The 24428-nt window shown below is 51.3% G+C and overlaps 1 protein-coding gene across 2 annotated transcripts; it reads left to right on the top strand.

The window, feature by feature from the left end:
- Positions 1-520: 520 nt before the first annotated feature.
- pogzb (pogo transposable element derived with ZNF domain b) lies at positions 521-23761 on the top strand. Of its 2 annotated transcripts, none has more exons than XM_072393429.1 (19): positions 521-945; positions 2483-2601; positions 2768-2848; positions 2917-3137; positions 6622-6715; positions 6791-6973; positions 7058-7171; positions 7553-7769; positions 8697-8842; positions 12679-12779; positions 12860-13006; positions 13244-13378; positions 13487-13689; positions 14156-14305; positions 16614-16673; positions 16743-16855; positions 19147-20790; positions 20873-20909; positions 20991-23761. In XM_072393429.1, exons 2-19 carry the CDS (start codon positions 2487-2489, stop codon positions 22867-22869), a joined length of 5640 nt encoding a protein of 1879 aa, XP_072249530.1. In that variant the 5' UTR covers positions 521-945; positions 2483-2486; the 3' UTR covers positions 22870-23761. The 2 variants fall into 2 exon arrangements, with proteins under 2 accessions (XP_072249530.1, XP_072249529.1); XM_072393428.1 differs by having other exon boundaries at positions 7058-7177; positions 20991-23760.
- Positions 23762-24428: the final 667 nt, after the last annotated feature.

The raw sequence follows: 24428 nt of genomic DNA, 5'->3' as shown, positions 1-24428 counted from the left end.
CTCACATCATTTCCTGGTTTTACTCCCCGTGCCTCATTCTTTACAACTGATGACTATTAACTTTTATTTATTCATGATGCTACATAATCTTCCACTTTGGGATCAATAAAGTATTATTCAGATCAATATGCCAGTGTTGGAAAGTCAAATCCAGTGAAGTGAGGAAAGCTTTTAATGCTGGTCCCTTTTTAATCAGTTTTAAGGATGCGTGGGATCAATAAATTTATCAATCTGCCTCCTTGACAGATGGAAATTTAAGTTATTAAGTTATTTTTAATTCTGGAGTCGGGAACGTTCAGGTTTTCTTTGTTCTGGTGTCATTTTTTTAATTTGGGGGATTTTAAATAAATGATTTATATGAAATAAATTTGACCAGTTTCCACATTTTATTGACAGATTAAGTGATAAATCCGTGAATTCTGGTGAAATCAGCTGCGGGTGTTTGCGGAACTGAGCTGAAGTCCTGGTCAGAAAATTCAGTTTGAAATTTTATTTCAGTTCAGCTGGTGACGTCACACTGCGTGGCCCCGCCCAATCTCGAACAACAAAAACAAAATGGCGCCCTGCCCTGTCAGCGCCTGCTGTTTTGGCGCCTCCCGGCCTCTGTAGTGGACCTTCGAAGTGTTTGTGTGAGTGTCAGCGACCGCCGGCTCCGCCGCTGCGGCTCACTGGAGACTCGGCGGCCGCGGAGGAGCGTCACCTGGAGGCAGCCTGAAAACCCGCGGCTCGCTGCTGCGGATCGGACTTCAGTTCCTCCAGAAAAATTTCACGGACCAATGAGAGGCGGCGCCGTCTGAAAGGGAAGTGACGTAGGACGCGTGTGGACCAATCAGCGCCCCTGATAGAGGCAGTGGAAGGAAAGCCCGCCCCCTGCATGTCGAACCACAGCGCGCCTGAAGAAGAACCGTAGACCCGTCCGAACTCCGCGGGCTCCTCCAGCAGCAGGTAAGACCGGTTCGGTCTCACCCGGTCCGGGGCTTAGTGTTACCCCGGACCGACGGAGGTGGTTCAGCTGCGCTCGGGTGTGAGAGCGAGCTGCCGCCGCGGGGCGGTGAGGGCAGACAGCGGACCCGAAGCACCACTTCTGGGGGATGAGCGGCGCTCTCAGTCCGGCTCTTTGCGCGCTGTGCCCCGCATTCATCCTTAGCTGGTCTGACTGGGCCCGGTGCTTCTCCTGAAGCCGCCCGGACTGGAAGTTTCCCTCCAGCGGGACAGAGAAGCTTCAGCTGGGTCACAAAGAGAAGCAACAACCTGGGGGCGCAGCGCCCCCTGCGGCCGCAGCTGGAACTGCTCTGACGCGGTTCCAGTAGAGCTTTATTCTGCAGCCGGGAAACACCTGGACAGGTGTTACACTCTGAAATGCATGCTTTCCGCCAGACTGACACGTTTATTAGTGCCAGTGTGTGACAGAAGTAGTTGTTCTGCTGGTTGAATGTGTGTTTGGACCCTGAGATCCGGACTCTGGTTCAGATCTCCAGAATTTCCCTCTGATGGTTTTCGGTGCTGAAAAACATAATTAACAAATTAGCAGGGTTCCATGATTATGGCTAAACTGTTAATGCTGATTATTCAGAGCGTTTCTTCCTCTCCTCCATGAGCAGAACTTCCATCCACTCTGAGAGTTCCTGCTTCTGCTCCTCAGAACCAAGCTGCTGATCCAGATAAACTCAGAATAAAAAGCTTCTCACAGAATGGACCAACCGGGCCCTGCTTTCTCTTCCTGTTTAATGATTCAAACAGAGGAAACCGGGTCGGTGCTGGTTGATGTTGGACCGTTTTTGGACCATTTTTCCTGCCTTGCTGCAGTTTGTGTTCAGATGCTTCAGGAACTGCAGCTGACCTGTTCCTGGTTCTGTTCAGCCGCCTGGTTCTGGTCAGCTGCCTGGTTCTGGTCAGCTGCCTGGTTCTGTTCAGCTCCCTGGTTCTGTTCAGCCGCCTGGTTCTGGTCAGCTGCCTGGTTCTGTTCAGCTGCCTGGTTCTGTTCAGCTGCCTGGTTCTGTTCAGCTGCCTGGTTCTGGTCAGCCGCCTGGTTCTGTTGGACCAGAGGTCCTCCAAAGTGTTCATCCTGTGGTTGAACCTCTTTAATCTGTAATCTCTGCCCACCGGGTTGAACCAGCTGGTCCAAAGTGTTCATCCTGGGGATGAACCGGGTCTCTGATGCCGACACCTTCAAACGGCGCTAACGGTACCTGCAGCAGGCGTCTGTGGCGGCGGCCTTTAGCACCCCCCCCCCCAGGTGCTGCTGCTGTTGGCTGCAACAACCTTTGAACTCTGGAGAACCGAACCGGTTCCAGAAAGCAGCAGAAACTGCAGAAGTTGCTGTGGGCGGGGGGGCGGGGCCTGAACTACGGAAGCCCAGAGGAGTTAAAGAGGAAACCCGTTTATTAAGAAACTGTCCTCAAAGTGGAACTGACCCATAAAATCGTTGTTTAGCCTCTGATGATGAAGGTCAGAGGTCACCTCTCTGTTGTGGTTTCCATAGCAACATGGACACGGAGTTGTTTATGGAGTGTGAGGAGGAGGAGCTGGAGCCATGGCAACAGGTGGACGACAGCGTGGAGGAGGATGATATGGACTTCACAGACTCCTACGGCGAGCCAGGTGAGGCGCACACGCGTGCACGTGCACGTGCACGCTCCCATCAGGTGTCATTTTACACTCTGTATTTGGAGGAAACGGCGTCCTGCCGCTCTTTAACCATTTATTATTCAGACAGTGTGAAACGGGCCAAAAGTGGCGAGCTATTCACACCTGTGCGTTTCTGTAGTTGAAGATTCGCTGTCTCCACTTCCTGCCTCTGAGACTCCGCCCCCCAGGACTCCTCCCCGCGCCACACCTGCCCCAGCAGGTAACCACCGTTCAGCCTGACCTCCCGTTGCACAGAAACAGGTGTCATAACTCAGTTTCTGTCCTCAGCTTCGTCACCTGTGCGGATCGTTTCCTCCTCTGCGATGCCCCCCCCTCCTCCTCCTCCCTCCATCACTGCCTCCTCCACCCTTTGCCTGCCCGCCTGCTCGGCCCCGCCCTTGATGGCGCAGGCTCCGCCCCTCTTTCTGACGCAGACTGCAAGTGGAACGTTTCTTCTCCCAGCAGCCCCAGGGTCAGGCGGCGCCCAGCCCATCCTCCTCACCACACAGGTACGCAAAACAGGTGCACCCTGCTGGTTTTAGCAGGTGTGTCATTCTGAGGCACCTGCTGTCTGATGACCAGCGGTTAAACAGGAAGTAAGATACAGATGTGGGGTTAATAAGTGAGATACAGATGTGCAGGTAAGAAGTAAGATACAGATGTGCAGGTAAGAAGTAAGATACAGATGTGCAGGTAATAAGTGAGATACAGATGTGCAGGTAAGAAGTAAGATACAGATGTGCAGGTAAGGAGTAAGATACAGATGTGCGGTTAAGGAGTAAGATACAGATGTGGGGTTAATAAGTGAGATACAGATGTGCAGGTAAGAAGTAAGATACAGATGTGCGGGTAAGAAGTAAGATACAGATGTGCGGGTAAGGAGTAAGATACAGATGTGCGGTTAAGAAGTGAGATACAGATGTGCGGTTAATACGTGAGATACAGATGTGCAGGTTAATAAGTGAGATACAGATGTGCGGGTAAGAAGTAAGATACAGATGTGCGGTTAATAAGTGAGATACAGATGTGCAGGTTAATAAGTGAGATACAGATGTGCAGGTAATAAGTGAGATACAGATGTGCAGGTAAGAAGTAAGATACAGATGTGCAGGTAATAAGTGAGATACAGATGTGCAGGTAAGAAGTAAGATACAGATGTGCGGGTAAGGAGTAAGATACAGATGTGCGGTTAAGAAGTGAGATACAGATGTGCGGTTAATACGTGAGATACAGATGTGCAGGTTAATAAGTGAGATACAGATGTGCGGGTAAGAAGTAAGATACAGATGTGCGGTTAATAAGTGAGATACAGATGTGCAGGTTAATAAGTGAGATACAGATGTGCGGGTAAGAAGTAAGATACAGATGTGCGGGTAAGGAGTAAGATACAGATGTGCAGGTTAATAAGTAAGATACAGATGTGCGGGTAAGAAGTAAGATACAGATGTGCGGTTAAGAAGTGAGATACAGATGTGCAGGTAAGAAGTAAGATACAGATGTGCGGGTAAGGAGTAAGATACAGATGTGCAGGTTAATAAGTAAGATACAGATGTGCGGGTAAGAAGTAAGATACAGATGTGCGGGTAAGGAGTAAGATACAGATGTGCAGGTTAATAAGTAAGATACAGATGTGCAGGTTAATAAGTAAGATACAGATGTGCAGGTTAATAAGTGAGATACAGATGTGCGGGTAAGAAGTAAGATACAGATGTGCGGGTAAGGAGTAAGATACAGATGTGCAGGTTAATAAGTAAGATACAGATGTGCAGGTAAGAAGTAAGATACAGATGTGCGGGTAAGGAGTAAGATACAGATGTGCAGGTTAATAAGTAAGATACAGATGTGCGGTTAAGAAGTGAGATACAGATGTGCGGTTAAGAAGTGAGATACAGATGTGCAGGTTAATAAGTGAGATACAGATGTGCGGTTAATAAGTGAGATGCAGATGTGCAGGTTAATAAGTGAGATACAGATGTGCAGGTAAATAAGTAAGATACAGATGTGCGGTTAATAAGTAAGATACAGATGTGCGGTTAAGAAGTGAGATACAGATGTGCGGTTAATAAGTGAGATGCAGATGTGCAGGTTAATAAGTGAGATACAGATGTGCAGGTAAATAAGTAAGATACAGATGTGCGGGTAAGAAGTAAGATACAGATGTGCGGTTAAGAAGTGAGATACAGATGTGCAGGTAAGAAGTAAGATACAGATGTGCAGGTAAGGAGTAAGATACAGATGTGCGGTTAATAAGTGAGATACAGATGTGCGGGTTAATAAGTGAGATGCAGATGTGCAGGTTAATAAGTGAGATACAGATGTGCAGGTAAATAAGTAAGATACAGATGTGCAGGTAAGAAGTAAGATACAGATGTGCGGGTAAGAAGTAAGATACAGATGTGCGGTTAAGAAGTGAGATACAGATGTGCGGGTAAGAAGTGAGATACAGATGTGCGGGTAAGAAGTGAGATACAGATGTGCAGGTTAATGAGTGAGATACAGATGTGTAGGTAAGGAGTAAAATACAGATGTGAAGGTAAGGAGTAAGATACAGATGTGCGGGTAAGAAGTGAGATACAGATGTGCAGGTTAATGAGTGAGATACAGATGTGCAGGTAAGAAGTGAGATACAGATGTGCAGGTAAGGAGTAAAATACAGATGTGCAGGTAAGGAGTAAAATACAGATGTGCAGGTAAGAAGTGAGATACAGATGTGCAGGTAAGAAGTAAGATACAGATGTGCAGGTAAGTGAGATACAGATGTGCGGTTAATAAGTGAGATACAGATGTGCGGTTAATAAGTGAGATACAGATGTGCGGTTAATAAGTGAGATACAGATGTGCGGTTAATAAGTAAGATACAGATGTGCAGGTAAGGAGTAAGATACAGATGTGCAGGTAAGAAGTAAGATACAGATGTGCAGGTAATACGTGAGATACAGATGTGTAGGTAAGAAGTAAGATACAGATGTGCGGTTAAGAAGTGAGATACAGATGTGCGGGTAAGAAGTAAGATACAGATGTGCGGTTAATAAGTGAGATACAGATGTGCAGGTTAATAAGTGAGATACAGATGTGCGGGTAAGAAGTAAGATACAGATGTGCGGTTAATAAGTGAGATACAGATGTGCAGGTTAAGTGAGATACAGATGTGCAGGTTAATGAGTGAGATACAGATGTGTGAGTAATGAGTAAGATACAGATGTGCAGGTTAATAAGTGAGATACAGATGTGCAGGTTAAGTGAGATACAGATGTGCAGGTTAATAAGTGAGATACAGATGTGCGGTTAATAAGTAAGATACAGATGTGTGAGTAATGAGTAAGATACAGATGTGCGGTTAATAAGTGAGATACAGATGTGCGGTTAATAAGTGAGATACAGATGTGCGGTTAATAAGTGAGATACAGATGTGCGGTTAATAAGTGAGATACAGATGTGCAGGTTAAGTGAGATACAGATGTGCAGGTTAATGAGTGAGATACAGATGTGTGAGTAATGAGTAAGATACAGATGTGCAGGTTAATAAGTGAGATACAGATGTGCAGGTTAAGTGAGATACAGATGTGCAGGTTAATAAGTGAGATACAGATGTGCGGTTAATAAGTAAGATACAGATGTGTGAGTAATGAGTAAGATACAGATGTGCGGTTAATAAGTGAGATACAGATGTGCGGTTAATAAGTGAGATACAGATGTGCGGTTAACGAAAGCAGAGACAGCAGGAGAGCAGCTAACAGATGTTAACACAGCTGGATGTTAGCTAGAAAGCTAATAGCTGCTGTTCAGGGGGATGTTTGGAGCCGGCAACCTTAATAAATGTGTTAGTTTCTCCTTTCTGACCGGGTTGTGGTTCAGGGCGGATGTTGGAACCGGGTCAGAACCGGGTCATGTTCAGAACCTGTTGGAACTTTAACGTTTGGTGACATTTGGACCCATGGTTCTGATGGTTCTGTAGCGTCCTGTTGGCCTGATTCCGCTGTTTCCTGTGGGCAGGGCTTCCAGGTTCCCACGGTGATGAACCCCGGGACCCCGCTGCTGCTGAACCTGCAGCCGGGTCAGACGATGCAGCCGCTCACGCTGATCCAGTGTAGGTCCACCTGATCAATCAGAGCTACCATTGATCCCTGCAGAACACTTATCATTGCTTCTCTTGTCCCTGCAGCCCCGTCTCTGGGTCAGCTGGTCCGGCCCAGTGTGGGCGTGTCCCCGGTGCTGCCCCAGGGACAAGCTGTGCAGACCAGGCCAGGCCCCGCCCCCTCAGGAGGCCCCGCCCAACCAGGCTCCGCCTTCACTGCCATGCAGCTGCCCGCCACACTGACCATCCGCACCACCACGGCAGGACCGGGTCAGTACCTGCTCAGGGAAGGGTTCTGCTCAGAATGGGCCTGGCGGGTCGCTCATTGACCCCTGATCTCACTGTTTTTTCCAGTTAACCTCCAGGTGACGCAGATGGGCGGAGCCAACTCCCTGAAGCTGGCAGGTTCCCCCGCCCTCCCCTCAGGATCAGCCAATGGCGTCTCCAGAACCGTGCCCCTCAGCAGCGGTACCAGTAAGACAGTCAATACGACACCAGAACTAGCACTTTGGTTCTGATACCGGTTCACACTGCAGTCATTGATCAGGATCAATATTCACTGTTGATTGGCTCCATTTGTCACTGATCAATTAGAAACAGAAACCAGAACCGGTCAGAATCTGTCAGAGTTGATCCCCATGTGGGGCCTAACAGCAGAACCATGCCTTGAAACCAGAACTGTGGCAGAGGTTCTGCTCTCATTGTAAATGATAGCTTCTATTGATTAGTATTGATTAGAAATAGGAACCTGTTTCTCTGTTCTGGATCTTTGACGTGAACGATTAGAACCTGCCGAAGCGGGCCTCAGACCTCCGGTGGAACCGCCATTAACAGCTTCTGTGTCACCAGGTCTGACTGCTCTTCGCCCCGCTCACTCTGTCGCCATGGCGCCCAGCCTTACCGTGGCGCCGGCGTCCGACTCGCCCCGGGTGGTGATGAGCGTGGAGGAGTTCTACTACGGGACGTTTGAGGGCGACCTGAGTCTGAGGAAACCACAGCCTCTGGGAATCAAAACTTCCACCTTCACCTGCCAGATCTGCTCCGACCTGGCAGAGAACAACCTGAGGTGGGTCACCTGGGGTCACCTGGGGTCATCTGGGGTCACCTGGGGTCATCTGGGGTCACCTGGGCTCATCTGGGCTCACCTGGGGTCATCTGGGCTCACCTGGGCTCACCTAGGGTCATCTGGGCTCACCTGGGCTCACCTAGGGTCATCTGGGCTCACCTGGGCTCACCTAGGGTCATCTGGGGTCATCTGGGGTCACCTGGGGTCATCTGGGGTCACCTAGGGTCATCTGGGGTCATCTGGGGTCACCTGGGCTCATCTGGGGTCACCTGGGCTCACCTAGGGTCATCTGGGCTCACCTAGGGTCATCTGGGGTCATCTGGGGTCATCTGGGCTCACCTGGGCTCACCTGGGGTCACCTGGACCTCCTGGGCTCACCTGGACCTCCTGGGGTCACCTGGACCTCCTGGGCTCACCTGGACCTCCTGGGCTCACCTGGGCTCACCTGGGCCTCCTGGGCTCACCTGGGCTCACCTGGGCTCGCCTGGGCCTCCTGGGCCTCCTGGGCTCACCTGGGCTCGCCTGGGCCTCCTGGGCCTCCTGGGCTCACCTGGGCTCGCCTGGGCCTCCTGGGCCTCCTGGGCTCACCTGGGCCTCCTGGGCTCACCTGGGCTCACCTGGGCTCACCTGGGCCTCCTGGGCCTCCTGGGCCTCCTGGGCTCACCTGGGCTCACCTGGGCCTCCTGGGCTCACCTGGGCTCACCTGGACCTCCTGGGCTCACCTGGGCTCACCTGGGCCTCCTGGGCTCACCTGGGCTCACCTGGGCTCGCCTGGGCCTCCTGGGCCTCCTGGGCTCACCTGGGCCTCCTGGGCTCACCTGGGCTCACCTGGGCTCACCTGGGCTCACCTGGGCTCACCTGGGCCTCCTGGGCTCACCTGGGCCTCCTGGTTGCAGGTGCAGGTGGTTAAACGGTGTGTTTTTGCAGGTTGATGCAGCACATGCTGCAGCATTCAGAGCTGATTGGAGGCGGCAGAGAGAAGCAGTGCTGCAGGTTCTGCTACCGGCAGTTCTCGTCTCCGACCCAGCTGCAGAGCCACCAGGACCAGGTGCATGGCCCCGCCTCCTCTTCCTGTAAGAACCACACCTGCTCCGACACCTTCATGCATTTCATGTGTTACTGGCCAGGTGCTTTATGTCGTTTATAGGAGTAACATTTAAGGTCCAAATCAAACACTTCTCACCAAATATGTCAGAAACGGGTTTATTGCCGGGTAGATTTGGACTTACAAGGAATTAGACTGAGACAATATACAGAATGTACAGAATGTACAGAATATACAGAATGTACAGATTATACAGAATGTACAGAATATACAGAATGTACAGAATGTACAGAATATACAGAATATACAGAATGTGGATATATGTACACCATAGACGTTAATGTAAAGCAGACGGTCTGGGGGGGGGGGGTCCTTGTTGGGAAGGCTAGCAGCGGATGGGAAGAAGCTGTTCTTGTGGCGTGAGGTTTTGGTCCTGATGGACCGCAGCCTCCTGCCAGAGGGGAGTGTCTGACGGAGGTTGTGACCGGGGAGGATCAGCCGCAGTCTTCCTGCACGCCTCAGAGTCCTGATGGTGGAGGGGTTAAAGCAGGTTGGCATGTGGCAGGTCTCCAGCAAGGTGTTAAAAATGTCTGAACACCGGAGACAGCTGATCAGCGCTGTGCTTCAAGCTGGATGGAGAAACAGAATCTGGTCCAGCAGCTTTCCGGGGGTCTGTCTCCTGAAGAGTTGTCACTGAGGTGGGTGGAGGGGAGGAGGGGTGGGCCTTTAAGGCGGTTTCCAGCTGGTCTCTGGCTGGTTTCCAGCTGGTCTCTGGCCGGTTTCCAGCTGGTCACTGGCCGGTTTCCAGCTGGTCACTGGCCGGTTTCCAGCTGGTCTCTGGCCGGTTTCCAGCTGGTCTCTGGCCGGTTTCCAGCTGGTCTCTGGCCGGTTTCCAGCTGGTCTCTGGCCGGTTTCCAGCTGGTCTCTGGCTGGTCTCTGGCCGGTTTCCAGCTGGTCTCTGGCCGGTTTCCAGCTGGTCTCTGGCCGGTTTCCAGCTGGTCACTGGCTGGTCTCTGGCCGGTTTCCAGCTGGTCACTGGCTGGTCTCTGGCCGGTTTCCGGCTGCTCTCTGGCTGGTCTCTGGCCGGTTTCCGGCTGCTCTCTGGCTGGTCTCTGGCCGGTTTCCGGCTGCTCTCTGGCTGGTCTCTGGCCGGTTTCCGGCTGCTCTCTGGCTGGTCTCTGGCCGGTTTCCGGCTGGTCACTGGCCGGTTTCCAGCTGGTCTCTGGCTGGTCTCTGGCTGGTTTCCGGCTGGTCACTGGCCGGTTTCCAGCTGGTCACTGGCTGGTCTCTGGCCGGTTTCTAGCTGGTCTCTGGCTGGTCTCTGGCCGGTTTCCGGCTGGTCACTGGCTGGTCTCCGGCCGGTTTCTAGCTGGTCTCTGGCCGGTTTCCAGCTGGTCTCTGGCTGGTCTCTGGCCGGTTTCTAGCTGGTCTCTGGCCGGTTTCCAGCTGGTCACTGGCCGGTTTCCAGCTGGTCTCTGGCCGGTTTCCAGCTGGTCACTGGCTGGTCTCTGGCCGGTTTCCAGCTGGTCACTGGCTGGTCTCTGGCCGGTTTCCGGCTGGTCACTGGCCGGTTTCCAGCTGGTCTCTGGCCGGTTTCCAGCTGGTCACTGGCTGGTCTCTGGCCGGTTTCCGGCTGGTCACTGGCCGGTTTCCAGCTGGTCTCTGGCCGGTTTCCAGCTGGTCACTGGCTGGTCTCTGGCCGGTTTCCAGCTGGTCACTGGCCGGTTTCCAGCTGGTCTCTGGCTGGTCTCTGGCCGGTTTCCAGCTGGTCTCTGGCCGGTTTCCAGCTGGTCACTGGCCGGTTTCCAGCTGGTCACTGGCCGGTTTCCAGCTGGTCTCTGGCCGGTTTCCAGCTGGTCACTGGCTGGTCTCTGGCCGGTTTCCGGCTGGTCACTGGCCGGTTTCCAGCTGGTCTCTGGCCGGTTTCCAGCTGGTCACTGGCTGGTCTCTGGCCGGTTTCCGGCTGGTCACTGGCCGGTTTCCAGCTGGTCTCTGGCCGGTTTCCAGCTGGTCTCTGGCCGGTTTCCAGCTGGTCTCTGGCCGGTTTCCAGCTGGTCACTGGCTGGTCTCTGGCCGGTTTCCAGCTGGTCACTGGCCGGTTTCCAGCTGGTCTCTGGCTGGTCTCTGGCCGGTTTCCAGCTGGTCTCTGGCCGGTTTCCAGCTGGTCACTGGCCGGTTTCCAGCTGGTCACTGGCCGGTTTCCAGCTGGTCTCTGGCCGGTTTCCAGCTGGTCACTGGCTGGTCTCTGGCCGGTTTCCGGCTGGTCACTGGCCGGTTTCCAGCTGGTCTCTGGCTGGTCACTGGCTGGTCTCTGGCCGGTTTCCAGCTGGTCACTGGCCGGTTTCCAGCTGGTCTCTGGCTGGTCTCTGGCCGGTTTCCAGCTGGTCTCTGGCCGGTTTCCAGCTGGTCACTGGCCGGTTTCCAGCTGGTCACTGGCCGGTTTCCAGCTGGTCTCTGGCCGGTTTCCAGCTGGTCACTGGCTGGTCTCTGGCCGGTTTCCAGCTGGTCACTGGCTGGTCTCTGGCCGGTTTCCGGCTGGTCACTGGCTGGTCTCTGGCTGGTCTCTGGCCGGTTTCCGGCTGGTCACTGGCCGGTTTCCAGCTGGTCTCTGGCCGGTTTCTAGCTGGTCTCTGGCTGGTCTCTGGCCGGTTTCCAGCTGGTCACTGGCCGGTTTCCAGCTGGTCACTGGCCGGTTTCCAGCTGGTCTCTGGCCGGTTTCCAGCTGGTCACTGGCTGGTCTCTGGCCGGTTTCTAGCTGGTCTCTGGCTGGTCTCTGGCCGGTTTCCGGCTGGTCACTGGCCGGTTTCCAGCTGGTCTCTGGCCGGTTTCCAGCTGGTCACTGGCTGGTCTCTGGCCGGTTTCTAGCTGGTCTCTGGCTGGTCTCTGGCCGGTTTCCGGCTGGTCACTGGCTGGTCTCCGGCCGGTTTCTAGCTGGTCTCTGGCCGGTTTCCAGCTGGTCTCTGGCTGGTCTCTGGGCGGTTTCTAGCTGGTCTCTGGCTGGTCTCTGGCCGGTTTCCGGCTGGTCACTGGCTGGTCTCCGGCCGGTTTCTAGCTGGTCTCTGGCCGGTTTCCAGCTGGTCACTGGCTGGTCTCTGGCTGGTTTCCAGCTGGTCACTGGCTGGTCTCTGGCCGGTTTCTAGCTGGTCTCTGGCTGGTCTCTGGCTGGTTTCCAGCTGGTCACTGGCTGGTCTCTGGTTGGTTTCCAGCTGGTCTCTGGCTGGTTTCCAGCTGGTCACTGGCTGGTCTCTGGTTGGTTTCTAGCTGGTCTCTGGCCGGTTTCCAGCTGGTCTCTGGCTGGTCTCTGGGCGGTTTCTAGCTGGTCTCTGGTTGGTTTCCAGCTGGTCTCTGGCTGGTCTCTGGCCGGTTTCCGGCTGGTCACTGGCTGGTCTCCGGCCGGTTTCTAGCTGGTCTCTGGCCGGTTTCCAGCTGGTCTCTGGCTGGTCTCTGGCCGGTTTCTAGCTGGTCTCTGGTTGGTTTCCAGCTGGTCTCTGGCTGGTCTCTGGCTGGTTTCCAGCTGGTCTCTGGCTGGTCTCTGGCCGGTTTCTAGCTGGTCTCTGGTTGGTTTCCAGCTGGTCTCTGGCTGGTCTCTGGCTGGTTTCCGGCTGGTCCCTAGCTGGTCTCTGGCTGGTGCCTCAGAATTTGATCTCACTGGATTGGTTCAGGTGTCTCCTGTGGTTTTAAAATCTTTAGGAACTCCTGTGGTCTGTGTTTGGATCAGGACGTTCCGACCTATTCTCACTTGACACGGGACTTGTTAAGGTTTTTATTTCCTAGATTCGACCTCAGACTCATTCACCTGATTTGGGAGGAACTCGCTGAAGAGGAGCTCGAGTTGAGTATGACCCAGGTGTGTGTTGTTCTCAGGTATGTGCCGTATTTGTGAGTGGGCCTTTGAGAACGAGCCGACCTTCTTGAACCACATGAAGTCCAGCCACAAACCGGGGGAGATGCCCTATATCTGCCAGGTGAGCGTCACACCTTACCTATTGGCTCCCTGTCTGATGGTTCTCAGGTGTTACCACAGGTGTGTTGACTCTGCTCACAGGTGTGTTCCTATCGCTCGTCCTTCTACTCGGACGTCCTGCAGCACTTCGCCAGCTTCCACAGAGATTCTCGGTTCTTGCTGTGTGTTTTCTGCCTGAAGGTGACCAGAAACCCCGTCAACTACCAGCAGCACCTGCTGCGGCACCAGGTAACCCCCCACACTTACCTGAGTAAGCCTCCTCCATATGAACTTTTGGCCTCTCGGCTCCTTTCTAAGAGGACATCCCAGACATAATAGACCCCCTCAGTTTGTTTATTCTATATATATTAATATTTCCTTTTCAAGGCGTGTTGTAGTAGCATCGTTCTTTTGGTTGGGAAGTTTTCATTACCCAGTAATAACTGTGTTATTGTGTAATAAACAATCTTTCCACCTGTCCGGCAGGTGAATCAGGCCTTCCACTGCAACAGGTGTCGCCTTCAGTTCGTCTTTCTGAAGGACAAAATGCAGCACAAGCTGGAGAATCACCGCAGCTTCCGCCGACCTGCGCAGCTCGAAGGACTCCCACCGGGGTCCAAGGTAAGCCACGCCCCCTCTGCTCAGTCCCGCCCATCTGCGTCCTCATTGGCTCAGGTGGTTAAAGCCTTTCGGCTCCGCCCCCTCAGCTCTTATCATTCATGTGTCCAGGTGACTGTCAGGACCTATGGGAAGCTCAAGCCTCCAATGACATCAGCAGGGAGCCGCCTTTTCCAGAGCCCCGCCTCCCTCATTCAGCCAATCAGAATCAAGACGGAACCGCAGAAATCTGTCATCCAGAAGAGTCCACCGGGCCCCAGATCCCCCAAGTCCCCGACCAAGAGAGTAGCCGGCCGCAGGGAGCCCGTCAGCAGGTGAGGGGGCCGTGAGGTTCAGAACCATATCAGAACCAGTCCAGAACCAGTCCAGAACCAGTCCAGAAACAGATCAGAAACAGATCAGAACCAGTCCAGTACCATCCCAGAACCAGATCAGAACCAGTCCAGAATCATCCCAGAACCAGATCAGAACAAGTCCACAACCAGATCAGAACCAGTCCACAACCAGTCCAGAACCATCCCAGAAACAGATCAGAACCAGCCCAGAACCAGATCAGAACCATCCCAGAACCAGATCAGAACCAGATCAGAACCATCCCAGAACCAGATCAGAACCATCCCAGAACCAGATCATAACCAGTCCAGAACCAGTTCAGAACCATCCCAGAACCAGATCAGAACTAGTCCAGAACCAGAGAATGCTTCCTGCTTCCTGCTTCCTGCTCCCTGCTCTGTGATTGGGTGTTGGTGTCAGGTGTTCTGTCTTCCTGGTGTCCTGCAGGATGCCGTGCAGTGATGGCGACAGGTTGATGTGCTTGGAGTGTGGAACCGACGCCTCGGACTTTTCGGCCCACTACCCGACCCACGTGCAGTGCCTGCTGTGTCCGTACAGCAGCTGCTGCTCCCGGGCCTACGCCGCCCACATGATCCAGTGAGTACAGGGCCGTCTCAAGACTCCCCTGAAACAGGCTTTACTTAAAGACTCCCCTGAAACAGGCTTTACTTAAAGACTCCCCTGAAACAGGCTTCCCTTAAAGACTCCCCTGAAACAGGCTTTACTTAAAGACTCCCCTGAAACAGGCTTTACTTAAAGACTCCCCTGAAACAGGCTTTACTTAAAGACTCCCCTGAAACAGGCTTTACTTAAAGACTCCCCTGAAACAGGCTTTAGTTAAAGACTCCCCTGAAACAGGCTTTACTTAAAGACTCCCCTGAAACAGGCTTTACTTAAAGACTCCCCTGAAACAGGCTTTACTTAAAGACTCCCCTGAAACAGGCTTTAGTTAAAGACTCCCCTGAAACAGGCTTAAAGACTCCCCTGAAACAGGCTTCCCTTAAAGACTCCCCTGAAACAGGCTTAAAGACTCCCCTGAAACAGGCTTAAAGACTCCCCTGAAACGGGCTTCCCTTAAAGACTCCCCTGAAACAGGCTTAAAGACTCCCCTGAAACAGGCTTCCCTTAAAGACTCCCCTGAAACAGGCTTCCCTTAAAGACTCCCCTGAAACAGGCTTCCCTTAAAGACTCCCCTGAAACAGGCTTAAAGACTCCCCTGAAACAGGCTTAAAGACTCCCCTGAAACAGGCTTAAAGACTCCCCTGAAACAGGCTTTACTTAAAGACTCCCCTGAAACAGGCTTTACTTAAAGACTCCCCTGAAACAGGCTTTACTTAAAGACTCCCCTGAAACAGACTTAAAGACTCCCCTGAAACAGGCTTAAAGACTCCCCTGAAACAGGCTTAAAGACTCCCCTGAAACAGGCTTTACTTAAAGACTCCCCTGAAACAGGCTTTACTTAAAGACTCCCCTGAAACAGGCTTTACTTAAAGACTCCCCTGAAACAGGCTTTAGTTAAAGACTCCCCTGAAACAGGCTTAAAGACTCCCCTGAAACAGGCTTTACTTAAATTCTCCCCTGAAACAGGCTTAAAGACTCCCCTGAAACAGGCTTAAAGACTCCCCTGAAACGGGCTTCCCTTAAAGACTCCCCTGAAACAGGCTTAAAGACTCCCCTGAAACAGGCTTCCCTTAAAGACTCCCCTGAAACAGGCTTCCCTTAAAGACTCCCCTGAAACAGGCTTCCCTTAAAGACTCCCCTGAAACAGACTTAAAGACTCCCCTGAAACAGGCTTAAAGACTCCCCTGAAACAGGCTTAAAGACTCCCCTGAAACAGGCTTTACTTAAAGACTCCCCTGAAACAGGCTTTACTTAAAGACTCCCCTGAAACAGGCTTTACTTAAAGACTCCCCTGAAACAGGCTTTAGTTAAAGACTCCCCTGAAACAGGCTTAAAGACTCCCCTGAAACAGGCTTTACTTAAAGACTCCCCTGAAACAGGCTTAAAGACTCCCCTGAAACAGGCTTCCCTTAAAGACTCCCCTGAAACAGGCTTTACTTAAATTCTCCCCTGAAACAGGCTTAAAGACTCCCCTGAAACAGGCTTAAAGACTCCCCTGAAACGGGCTTCCCTTAAAGACTCCCCTGAAACAGGCTTAAAGACTCCCCTGAAACAGGCTTCCCTTAAAGACTCCCCTGAAACAGGCTTCCCTTAAAGACTCCCCTGAAACAGACTTAAAGACTCCCCTGAAACAGGCTTCCCTTAAAGACTCCCCTGAAACAGACTTAAAGACTCCCCTGAAACAGGCTTAAAGACTCCCCTGAAACAGGCTTTAGTTAAAGACTCCCCTGAAACAGGCTTCCCTTAAAGACTCCCCTGAAACAGGCTTAAAGACTCCCCTGAAACAGGCTTAAAGACTCCCCTGAAACAGGCTTTACTTAAAGACTCCCCTGAAACAGGCTTCCCTTAAAGACTCCCCTGAAACAGGCTTAAAGACTCCCCTGAAACAGGCTTAAAGACTCCCCTGAAACAGGCTTAAAGACTCCCCTGAAACAGGCTTAAAGACTCCCCTGAAACAGGCTTTAGTTAAAGACTCCCCTGAAACAGGCTTTAGTTAAAGACTCCCCTGAAACAGGCTTAAAGACTCCCCTGAAACAGGCTTAAAGACTCCCCTGAAACAGGCTTAAAGACTCCCCTGAAACAGGCTTCCCTTAAAGACTCCCCTGAAACAGGCTTTCGTTAAAGACTCCCCTGAAACAGGCTTCCCTTAAAGACTCCCCTGAAACACGTCTATGACTACAGGAGGACGCTACATGCAGGATTAATCCTTGTTTTTGGAAGTAGAACCAGGTCAGACGGGGTTTTATGTTGGAGGCGTTCTGAACTGATTGATCTGTTCTTGCAGCCACCACCTGCCGCGCTCCAAAGACAAAACCCTCCCTCTGCACAGGCTGCCTCCTCCCTGGTGAGAATCAATAATCTCTGATTGATTTCTGATGATCGGTGTCCTGCTGACGCTGTGTGTCTCCCGCAGTGTGTTCCTCCTGCGCTGCTCTCGGTGCAGCTTCCTGCCCCATTCAGCTGATCAGATGGCTGAGCACCTGCTGCAGAACCCGGAGCACCACAGCGCCACCTGCTGGCCGCAGAGTAAGACTCCAGCACAGCCACACACTGCTCTCTCTGAAGAAGACTGAAATGGAGCTGAAGCAGATCACAGAGCTCATCACACACAGATATGAGTATGACATCACTGACCTGACTTCCTGTCACATGGTTTCATCCTTTCCTCTCAAATCAGCCATTTTCTGAACAGAGTCTGGTTCTGGTTCTGGTTCTGCTAAAGCTGAAATAATTAAAACTTGCCTGAAGCCAGACAGAGACAAAAGGAGGAGTTACTGTGTAAAGATCATGTCTTTCATCATGACTGGTTCAGATCCAGTTCTGGTTCAGATCCAGTCCTGGTTCAGATCCAGTTCTGGTTCAGATCCAGTCCTGGTTCAGATCCAGTTCTGGTTCAGATCCAGTCCTGGTTCAGATCCAGTTCTGGTTCAGATCCAGTTCTGGTTCAGATCCAGTCCTGGTTCAGATCCAGTTCTGGTTCAGATCCAGTCCTGGTTCAGATCCAGTTGTGGTTCAGATCCAGTCCTGGTTCAGATCCAGTTGTGGTTCAGATCCAGTTCTGGTTCAGATCCAGTCCTAGTTCAGATCCAGTTCTGGTTCAGATCCAGTTTTGGTTCAGATCCAGTCCTGGTTCAGATCCAGTTCTGGTTCAGATCCAGTCCTGGTTCAGATCCAGTTGTGGTTCAGATCCAGTCCTGGTTCAGATCCAGTTGTGGTTCAGATCCAGTTCTGGTTCAGATCCAGTCCTAGTTCAGATCCAGTCCTGGTTCAGATCCAGTCCTGGTTCAGATCCAGTTCTGGTTCAGATCCAGTCCTGGTTCAGATCCAGTTCTGGTTCAGATCCAGTCGGACTCGCTCCAGACTTAAAGGAGCTCTGTTCTGATTATGTGCAGCAGATAATTCTTTAGTTTCCAGAACTCAGTGTTTAGTGTACTGCGTTCAGTCAGAACCAGACGACCGGACCTCCTGCTAAATACTCCTGCTGTAATTAATTGATCTAATTAATCTCACCTGAAAATGCTGAGAAAAGCCCTCAACTTGAGGTATTTTTATTTAAGTTCATTACATTATTGCAGCAGATCAATAGATTGATATAAAGTCATTTATTCTTTTTAACAGATTTGAACAGATGCAGTCGAGCCATTTACTTTCTGCTGCCTGAGACCTTTAGCTTCTACCTTTTGTCTATCTCCAAATAATCAGACAATAACATAAAACATCAGTAAGAAGACTTTTCTGCTGCCTCTCGGTTGCGTAGGAGGCCTGAAACGTTGCCACTGCCCCCCCGTTGTGTCTTGGATCAGTTGCTCTTCTTCCAACTGCAGCTTGTTGCCAGTTGAGTTCTGTGCTCCTCGGAGGGCTTTGTGTGAAACGGGAAACAATCTCTGCAGCTCTTTGCCAGTACTATGGAATATGAAAATGAATAAAGTATGAATCTAATCTATCTTCTCACCTTGCCCTCCCAACTCCAATAGAAGCCTATTAACTTATCCTAAACCGTCCCAAGCACAGTGCCGGCCAGTCAATGTCCACTTCAGGGTCTGACGGACCGTTGTTTTCCACCCAGAACAACTCAAGCACAAGAAGCCCAACACATGAAAGCAGGTTTTATAAAAAGGCAACTCGCCTTCAGAAACAGTAAAGTTAGAGATTAGTTACAAATTAGATTAACAGGATTAAAAAATATAACACGCTAAATATGACCGTAAGTAAGGGTTAGGGCTGGAAAACTAACTGGACTTTAGCTTGTTGCTCCTGCTTCATCCCAGACTTCCTGCTCTGAGGAGGAGTGTCTTTAAAGGCTGATGCTTGTTATTTATGGGCTGATGTGGCTTGGGTTAGGGTTAGGGTTAGGGTTAGGGTTAGGGCTTGGGTTAGGGTTAACCCAGCAGTGTTACAAATTACCACAAATGTCATCACAAGGCACTTCAAAGATACAACCTGTAATACAATCATAATCCAATCAAGTCCAATTTATACAGAGCCATTTTTTTAAAAAGTAGCCTAGTAGAACCCAACAGTTTGCACTAAAACTTCTCTTTAGAGAAGATCGTTTTTAGGTCTGCCACTTCTGAATGAAAGATTGTTAAATCTTTCTTTCACAGCCTCAGTGGTGATGTTGGTGGTTTTCTTTGTAGATACACAGGAGTTAGGCTGCTCTGATCTACTGACTTTGGAACAGTGAGTGAGACAGAACTGGACTTGATTCTTATCCAAACCCCCCCAAAGATCCAGATCCACCTGAAACAGAAGCATTGAGAAAATCTTTTTAAAGTGACTGCTGAAGATGTTAATAGAATTACTTTTTTCCTTTTCAGGCTACATTGAACCCGATATCCAGTTCTGCCACAGTGAAGAGCAGCAGCCTCCAAATGACCTGGGTCAGAACCAAGACCCGTCAGACCTGTCCTGGAAGTCAGCAGGTGGTTGGAAAACTCCACCTGAGAGCAGCAACGCCTCAGCCTCCATCAACCCCTTCACACAGCCCTCTGGGCCTCACTGCAGCCTGTCGAAAAACAGCGACGCCATAGACTTCTTCAACCTGCTCTTTCCTGCCGCTGTCATAGAGCTGATCACCAAAGAGACCAATGCCCATGCTAAAACTTGTCACTTCCTGGACCCCTGCCCGCCAGACTGGGTCCCCGTCACTTCCCACGAGGTCAAAGGGTTCATTGGCCTCGTTATTCTGATGGGGATCCACAACCTGCCTGATATGTCGCACTACTGGTCCTGGAATCACTTCGACAACAGCTACACCTTCTACCGAGCCATGAGCTTCAAACGCTTCAAGCAGATTGCAGCCAACATCCGCATGGGCAGCTTTGTCACCAACGAGTATCGGGGCACCACCAACTCCAGTGACTCGTTGCATATCTTCAGGCCCATGCTGGACATCTTGAGTGGGGCCATGTGGAGTGCCTACCGGCCGAACTGCTGCCTGACCGTTGATCGGGCGCTGCTGCCCAGTCTGGAGGAGGAGGGCCCTCACTCCAAGGGCAACCCAAAGACCCAGCCTCAGGTGTGGCTGCTCTGTGACTCCAAGTCAGGCTACTGCCACCGCTTCTTCATCCAGGTAGGGGTGAAGGCAGGCCAGGATCCGGGTTTCACGGTGGTGCCGGAGCTCGTGAAGGGCCTTGAGGGCCAACACCACCAGCTCTACCTGGCCAATTCACTAACTTCCATCCCACTTATGCAGAAGCTTCTGGATCAGGGCATCTATGCCTCCAGCTCCTTCCCTCCAGCCAGCCCCATCCTGCCTAGGAACCTGTGGGAGGAGGGCCAGTTGGAGAAACCTGGGGACTTCCTGCAGAGACAATTTGGCCCCTTATTGGCCACTCGCTGGAAGGACACTAAGGAAATGGGCTGTTTGTCCACTAATGCAGCTCCAGCTGAACCTGACACAGTTTGGAGGAGGTCTCAGACCAAAGTAGGCGGTTTGGACCCCATCACCCGTCCCATGGCCTTCCGTCTCTTGCAGGAGAACATGCGAGGGGTTGATATTTGTAAGCAGCTGCTGGCCTGCAATCCGCTGGGAGGGATCACCCAGGACCTGCACTGGCGCAACGTTTTCTGGTTCCTGGTCAACCTGAGCATTGTCAACGCATTCATTGTGCTGCGCGAGAGCCGCAAAGAGAACCCACCTGCCTGGGTGCAGGATGGCCTTTTCACTCAGGTCAACTTCCGCAAGCGTTTGGGCAACCAACTTGCCAAGTGTGCCCAGAAATACTTTGAGACCATGGAGATCGCCAGCTCCCGCGGAATGAGGAGCGAGATCTCAGAGGAACCCGTCAAACAAAGACACCGGATGGCAAAGATCAGCAGCATCTCCAAGAGGTGCAAGAACTGCAACCTGAAGAACATCCGCCATGAGAGCGTCTACGGCTGCATCATCTGTAAGGCCAACCTGTGCAAACATCCCAGCTGCTTCTGGGAATATCACGGTCTGTCGGCTCAAAACAAAGGTCAGGAATTCGTACAGTTGCATCCGATAAAGTTGGATTGTTATTCTAAAACTTTACACACTTATGTTTGATGTTTTAACAGGATCAACAAAAGTTGGATTTCTTAAGGACAGATTGAGGTAATGATTTTATGTGGTGTTTTGTATGCTTTTGTTCAAAGTGTTTGTTGCATCTTAACAGTTTTGATGTCTTTTCTGCAGCGGAGCAGTCGAGGTGATCGATGTCACAGACAGCATAGACGAGACGATGGGTCCTATCGAAGACATGGACTTTTCCGAAGATGAGAAACTGGATGATCTCGATGATATCGAAAAAACTGAAATGGATAAAGAAGAATTTATTCCAGAACTTAAACATTCGGGGTCCAGGTTGCCATCAACAACAAACGGACATGTTCAATCAGCAGCCATGTTGTCGGGGTCTAAGGAGCGTGAGGATTTTCTGTCGGCGCGTCAGCTGAGGATCGCCATGTTTGCTCTGTGTGACGGACTCCGCCAGGCATCAAGAGTCTTTTCAACCGAGACGCAGCTCATCCGGTCTTGGCTGAAGGAAGCCAGGCAGCGTCTGAAGCAAACCGAGCAGGAGCAGAAGGTTCACGCTGGTGGCTCGGAGCGTATGGTGGCCTGGGTGCTGGCCATGCGAGAGCAGCAGCTTCCGATCACAGAGAGCAACCTCTTCCACAAAGCCTCCACGCTAAAGAAGAAGGGAGCCTTCAGTGACTCCTTCCGCATCTCCTACGACTGGGCAGTGAGCTTCCTGCTGCGGCACCGGCTGGGCGTGCGCAGCGTTGGCCGGGCCTCTTCATTGGGTCGCGTTCTGCCTCCCTATCTAGACACCAAGGTCAAATCCTTCAGGGAGTTTACTCAAAAGGTCTTCCAGGTCCACCATCTGACAGAGACCTCGGTTGCTGCAGTGGACGAGCTGTGTCTCTTTGTTGACCTGAGATCAGCTCAGGACAAGTCTCGCAGCTCAGAAGCCCTGGAGCTCACTGGGTCTTTGCCTTTGGTCACTGTGTACCTGTCTCTGCTGGCTGACGGCACCATGCTGCCGTCTCTGGTGCTGGCAGCGAGGCAGATGCCGGTCAAAGTCCTACCAGAGTTCGTCTTACTGGAGACTAATCCAGAGGGTCTGTCTGTCGATGAAACCTTGGAGCTCTGGACAAACAAGGTTTGGCTTAAGCATCTGTCTGGTCCGGCTCAGCCCCGAAAATCCATGCTGGTCCTGGACCGGAACCGGGAACACTTGGGAGATCAATTTCTTGCCTCCATCAGTGGATCACATAGCCTGCCAGCAGTGATCCCTGGAGGCTGCTCCTTCTGCCTTCAGCCCCTGGAGGTTTGTCTGAAGCCGGTGCTGCAGCGTTTCCTGCTGTCACGCTGGTCAAAGTTTGCAGCCAGAAACCCACCGGAGCTGGAAGAAATGGTACCGCACCAACTCCAAACAAAAGTGACCCAGGTCCTAGTCGATTGGGTAGTGGAGGCTCTAACAAAGCTGAACAAACTCACCCATATTTGGAAGAAGTCGTTCGAGCTGACGGGCATCCTGCCAGCGTCCAAAGAGGAGTCCGAGAAGGTAGAGGACAAACCAAGCCAGAAACTTGAGGAAATTCAGTCAGACCTCCTCAAGACTCTGACTGGAATCCTTCTTGGTGCCGAAGCAGCGAAGGAAGATTCTTCTGAGTTGCTAGAACTGGAGGATGAAGATGACACCGATGAGGCACAGCAAGGAGGGGAAGAACAGGAACCAAATGAGAAGCAGGATGACACAAAAGATAAAGAGGTGGAAGCAGAAGAAGCAGGGAAGGAGACAGAGGACAGACAGGAGATGGAAGAGGGAGGAAGGGAATCTAAAGCTGACGATAAGCCAGAGGACAATGAGACGGAAGAAAAGGACGGGAACCAGATCAATAAGGAGAAAGCTGATGCATTAGAGGACAGGAAGGATGCGAGCAGAGAGAGGCGAGAGACCAGGATTGTTATCGGAGAAGAAGTCGGGGATGAGTGGAAGATAACCATGAAGAGCCGTGTTGAAGGCGTGGAGACCAACGAAGAAGAGAAGAGCCGGATGGACGAGAGCTGAGCTGAGATGATGAAGGCCCACAGACTCGTCCTGGAAAGAGGTCTGTTGGGACCTTTGGGCCTCGTCTGGTACACCGAGAACTCTTCCGTGGTTTTATGGACAGTCTGAGGACAAAGTCCATGTAAGGAGCAAAACATCTGTGCTGGTCCCGACCCAGAGGACAGTGGACCAGAACCCCAGATGAAACTGGGAAAATGAACTCCAAAATCATGAGAGAAGAAGCTGTTGGAAGCCTGGTGGACTGGTTGTTTGGACCTGGATCATGTTACAAAGTAGAAACCAGCTGGGCTGAACTATGGCACATTTTACAGAAAAACCCGGTCACATGACCCGTTATGGTTCTGTTACCAACTGTGAGCAAGTCCAAACTCTTGGAGCTGCTCGTCTGTGTCTTCAGTTGTTTTAGTAACGAATGAGGTGAGAACGCTCCAACCAGACCAGCCAATCAGAGCCCACATCCAGGAGCCTGAGGGGGGGAATGGGGGCGGAGCTACAGCATCCATCAGAACAGAAATATCTAAAAAGGGAAACATTAGAAATCAGAGGTTTGCATCTGTGTGGCGAGTTAGGGAAGGGTAGGGTTACCCTACCAGTTACTGAGATTAGACCCCCCACACACACACCTGGTGGCCACCTGTACACCAGAACTGAGTCTTTGCTGCTGTCTGAACCCGACCTGAGTGTTTTAATTTTACTTTAGTCTTTGTGTCAAACTGTCATTTCAGTTTTTGTTAGTTTTAGTCACATTCATTCTCTCTTTACTCGAGTCAAGTTTCAGTCGAATATTTTAGTCAGAATTATCCCTGACTTTTTTAGTGATGCAGTTCTGTTGAACCCAGTCAATATAGCAGAACTACGTAGGGTTAGGGTTAGGGTTAGGGTAGTATAGGGTTAGGGTAGTGTAGTATAGGGTTAGGGTTAGGGTAGTATAGGGTTAGGGTAGTGTAGTATAGGGTTAGGGTAGTATAGGGTTAGGGTTAGGGTAGTATAGGGTTAGGGTAGTTTAGGGTTAGGGTAGTATAGGGTTAGGGTAGTTTAGGGTTAGGGTAGGGTAGTATAGGGTTAGGGTAGTTTAGGGTTAGGGTAGTATAGGGTTAGGGTAGTTTAGGGTTAGGGTTAGGGTAGTATAGGGTTAGGGTAGGGTAGTATAGGGTTAGGGTAGTATAGGGTTAGGGTAGTATAGGGTTAGGGTAGGGTAGTATAGGGTTAGGGTAGTATAGGGTTAGGGTAGGTTAGGGTTAGGGTACTATAGATGAAACCAACGTTTTCTTTTAGTCAAACCCATTTCTGTGCCGACCCGCCGCAGCAGAAAGTGGCGCCGGCTGTGCAGCGAATCGCAGGAAACAGAAATACTGCAAAATAACAAAAACAACGAGACGAAACGAGGCGGAATAACGTCATAATATCCCATTTTACTCAACGAAAATTAGACATGTTGTTATTTTGTAAACCACATTTAGTTCTGGTCACATGACCAACTTTTACGTTGCATCTTCATCTTCGTCACATGATGAAGGTTCGATGACGATGATATTTAGTCGTAATCGTGCTGTCAGTCA

Source organism: Leuresthes tenuis, unplaced genomic scaffold (genome assembly GCF_036924035.1).
Source record: "Leuresthes tenuis unplaced genomic scaffold, fLeuTen1.0.hap1 SCAF_10, whole genome shotgun sequence".
NCBI lineage: Eukaryota > Metazoa > Chordata > Actinopteri > Atheriniformes > Atherinopsidae > Leuresthes > Leuresthes tenuis.
The sequence above is the reverse complement of the archived record's forward strand: the minus strand, read 5'-3'. Positions and strand labels throughout refer to the sequence as shown.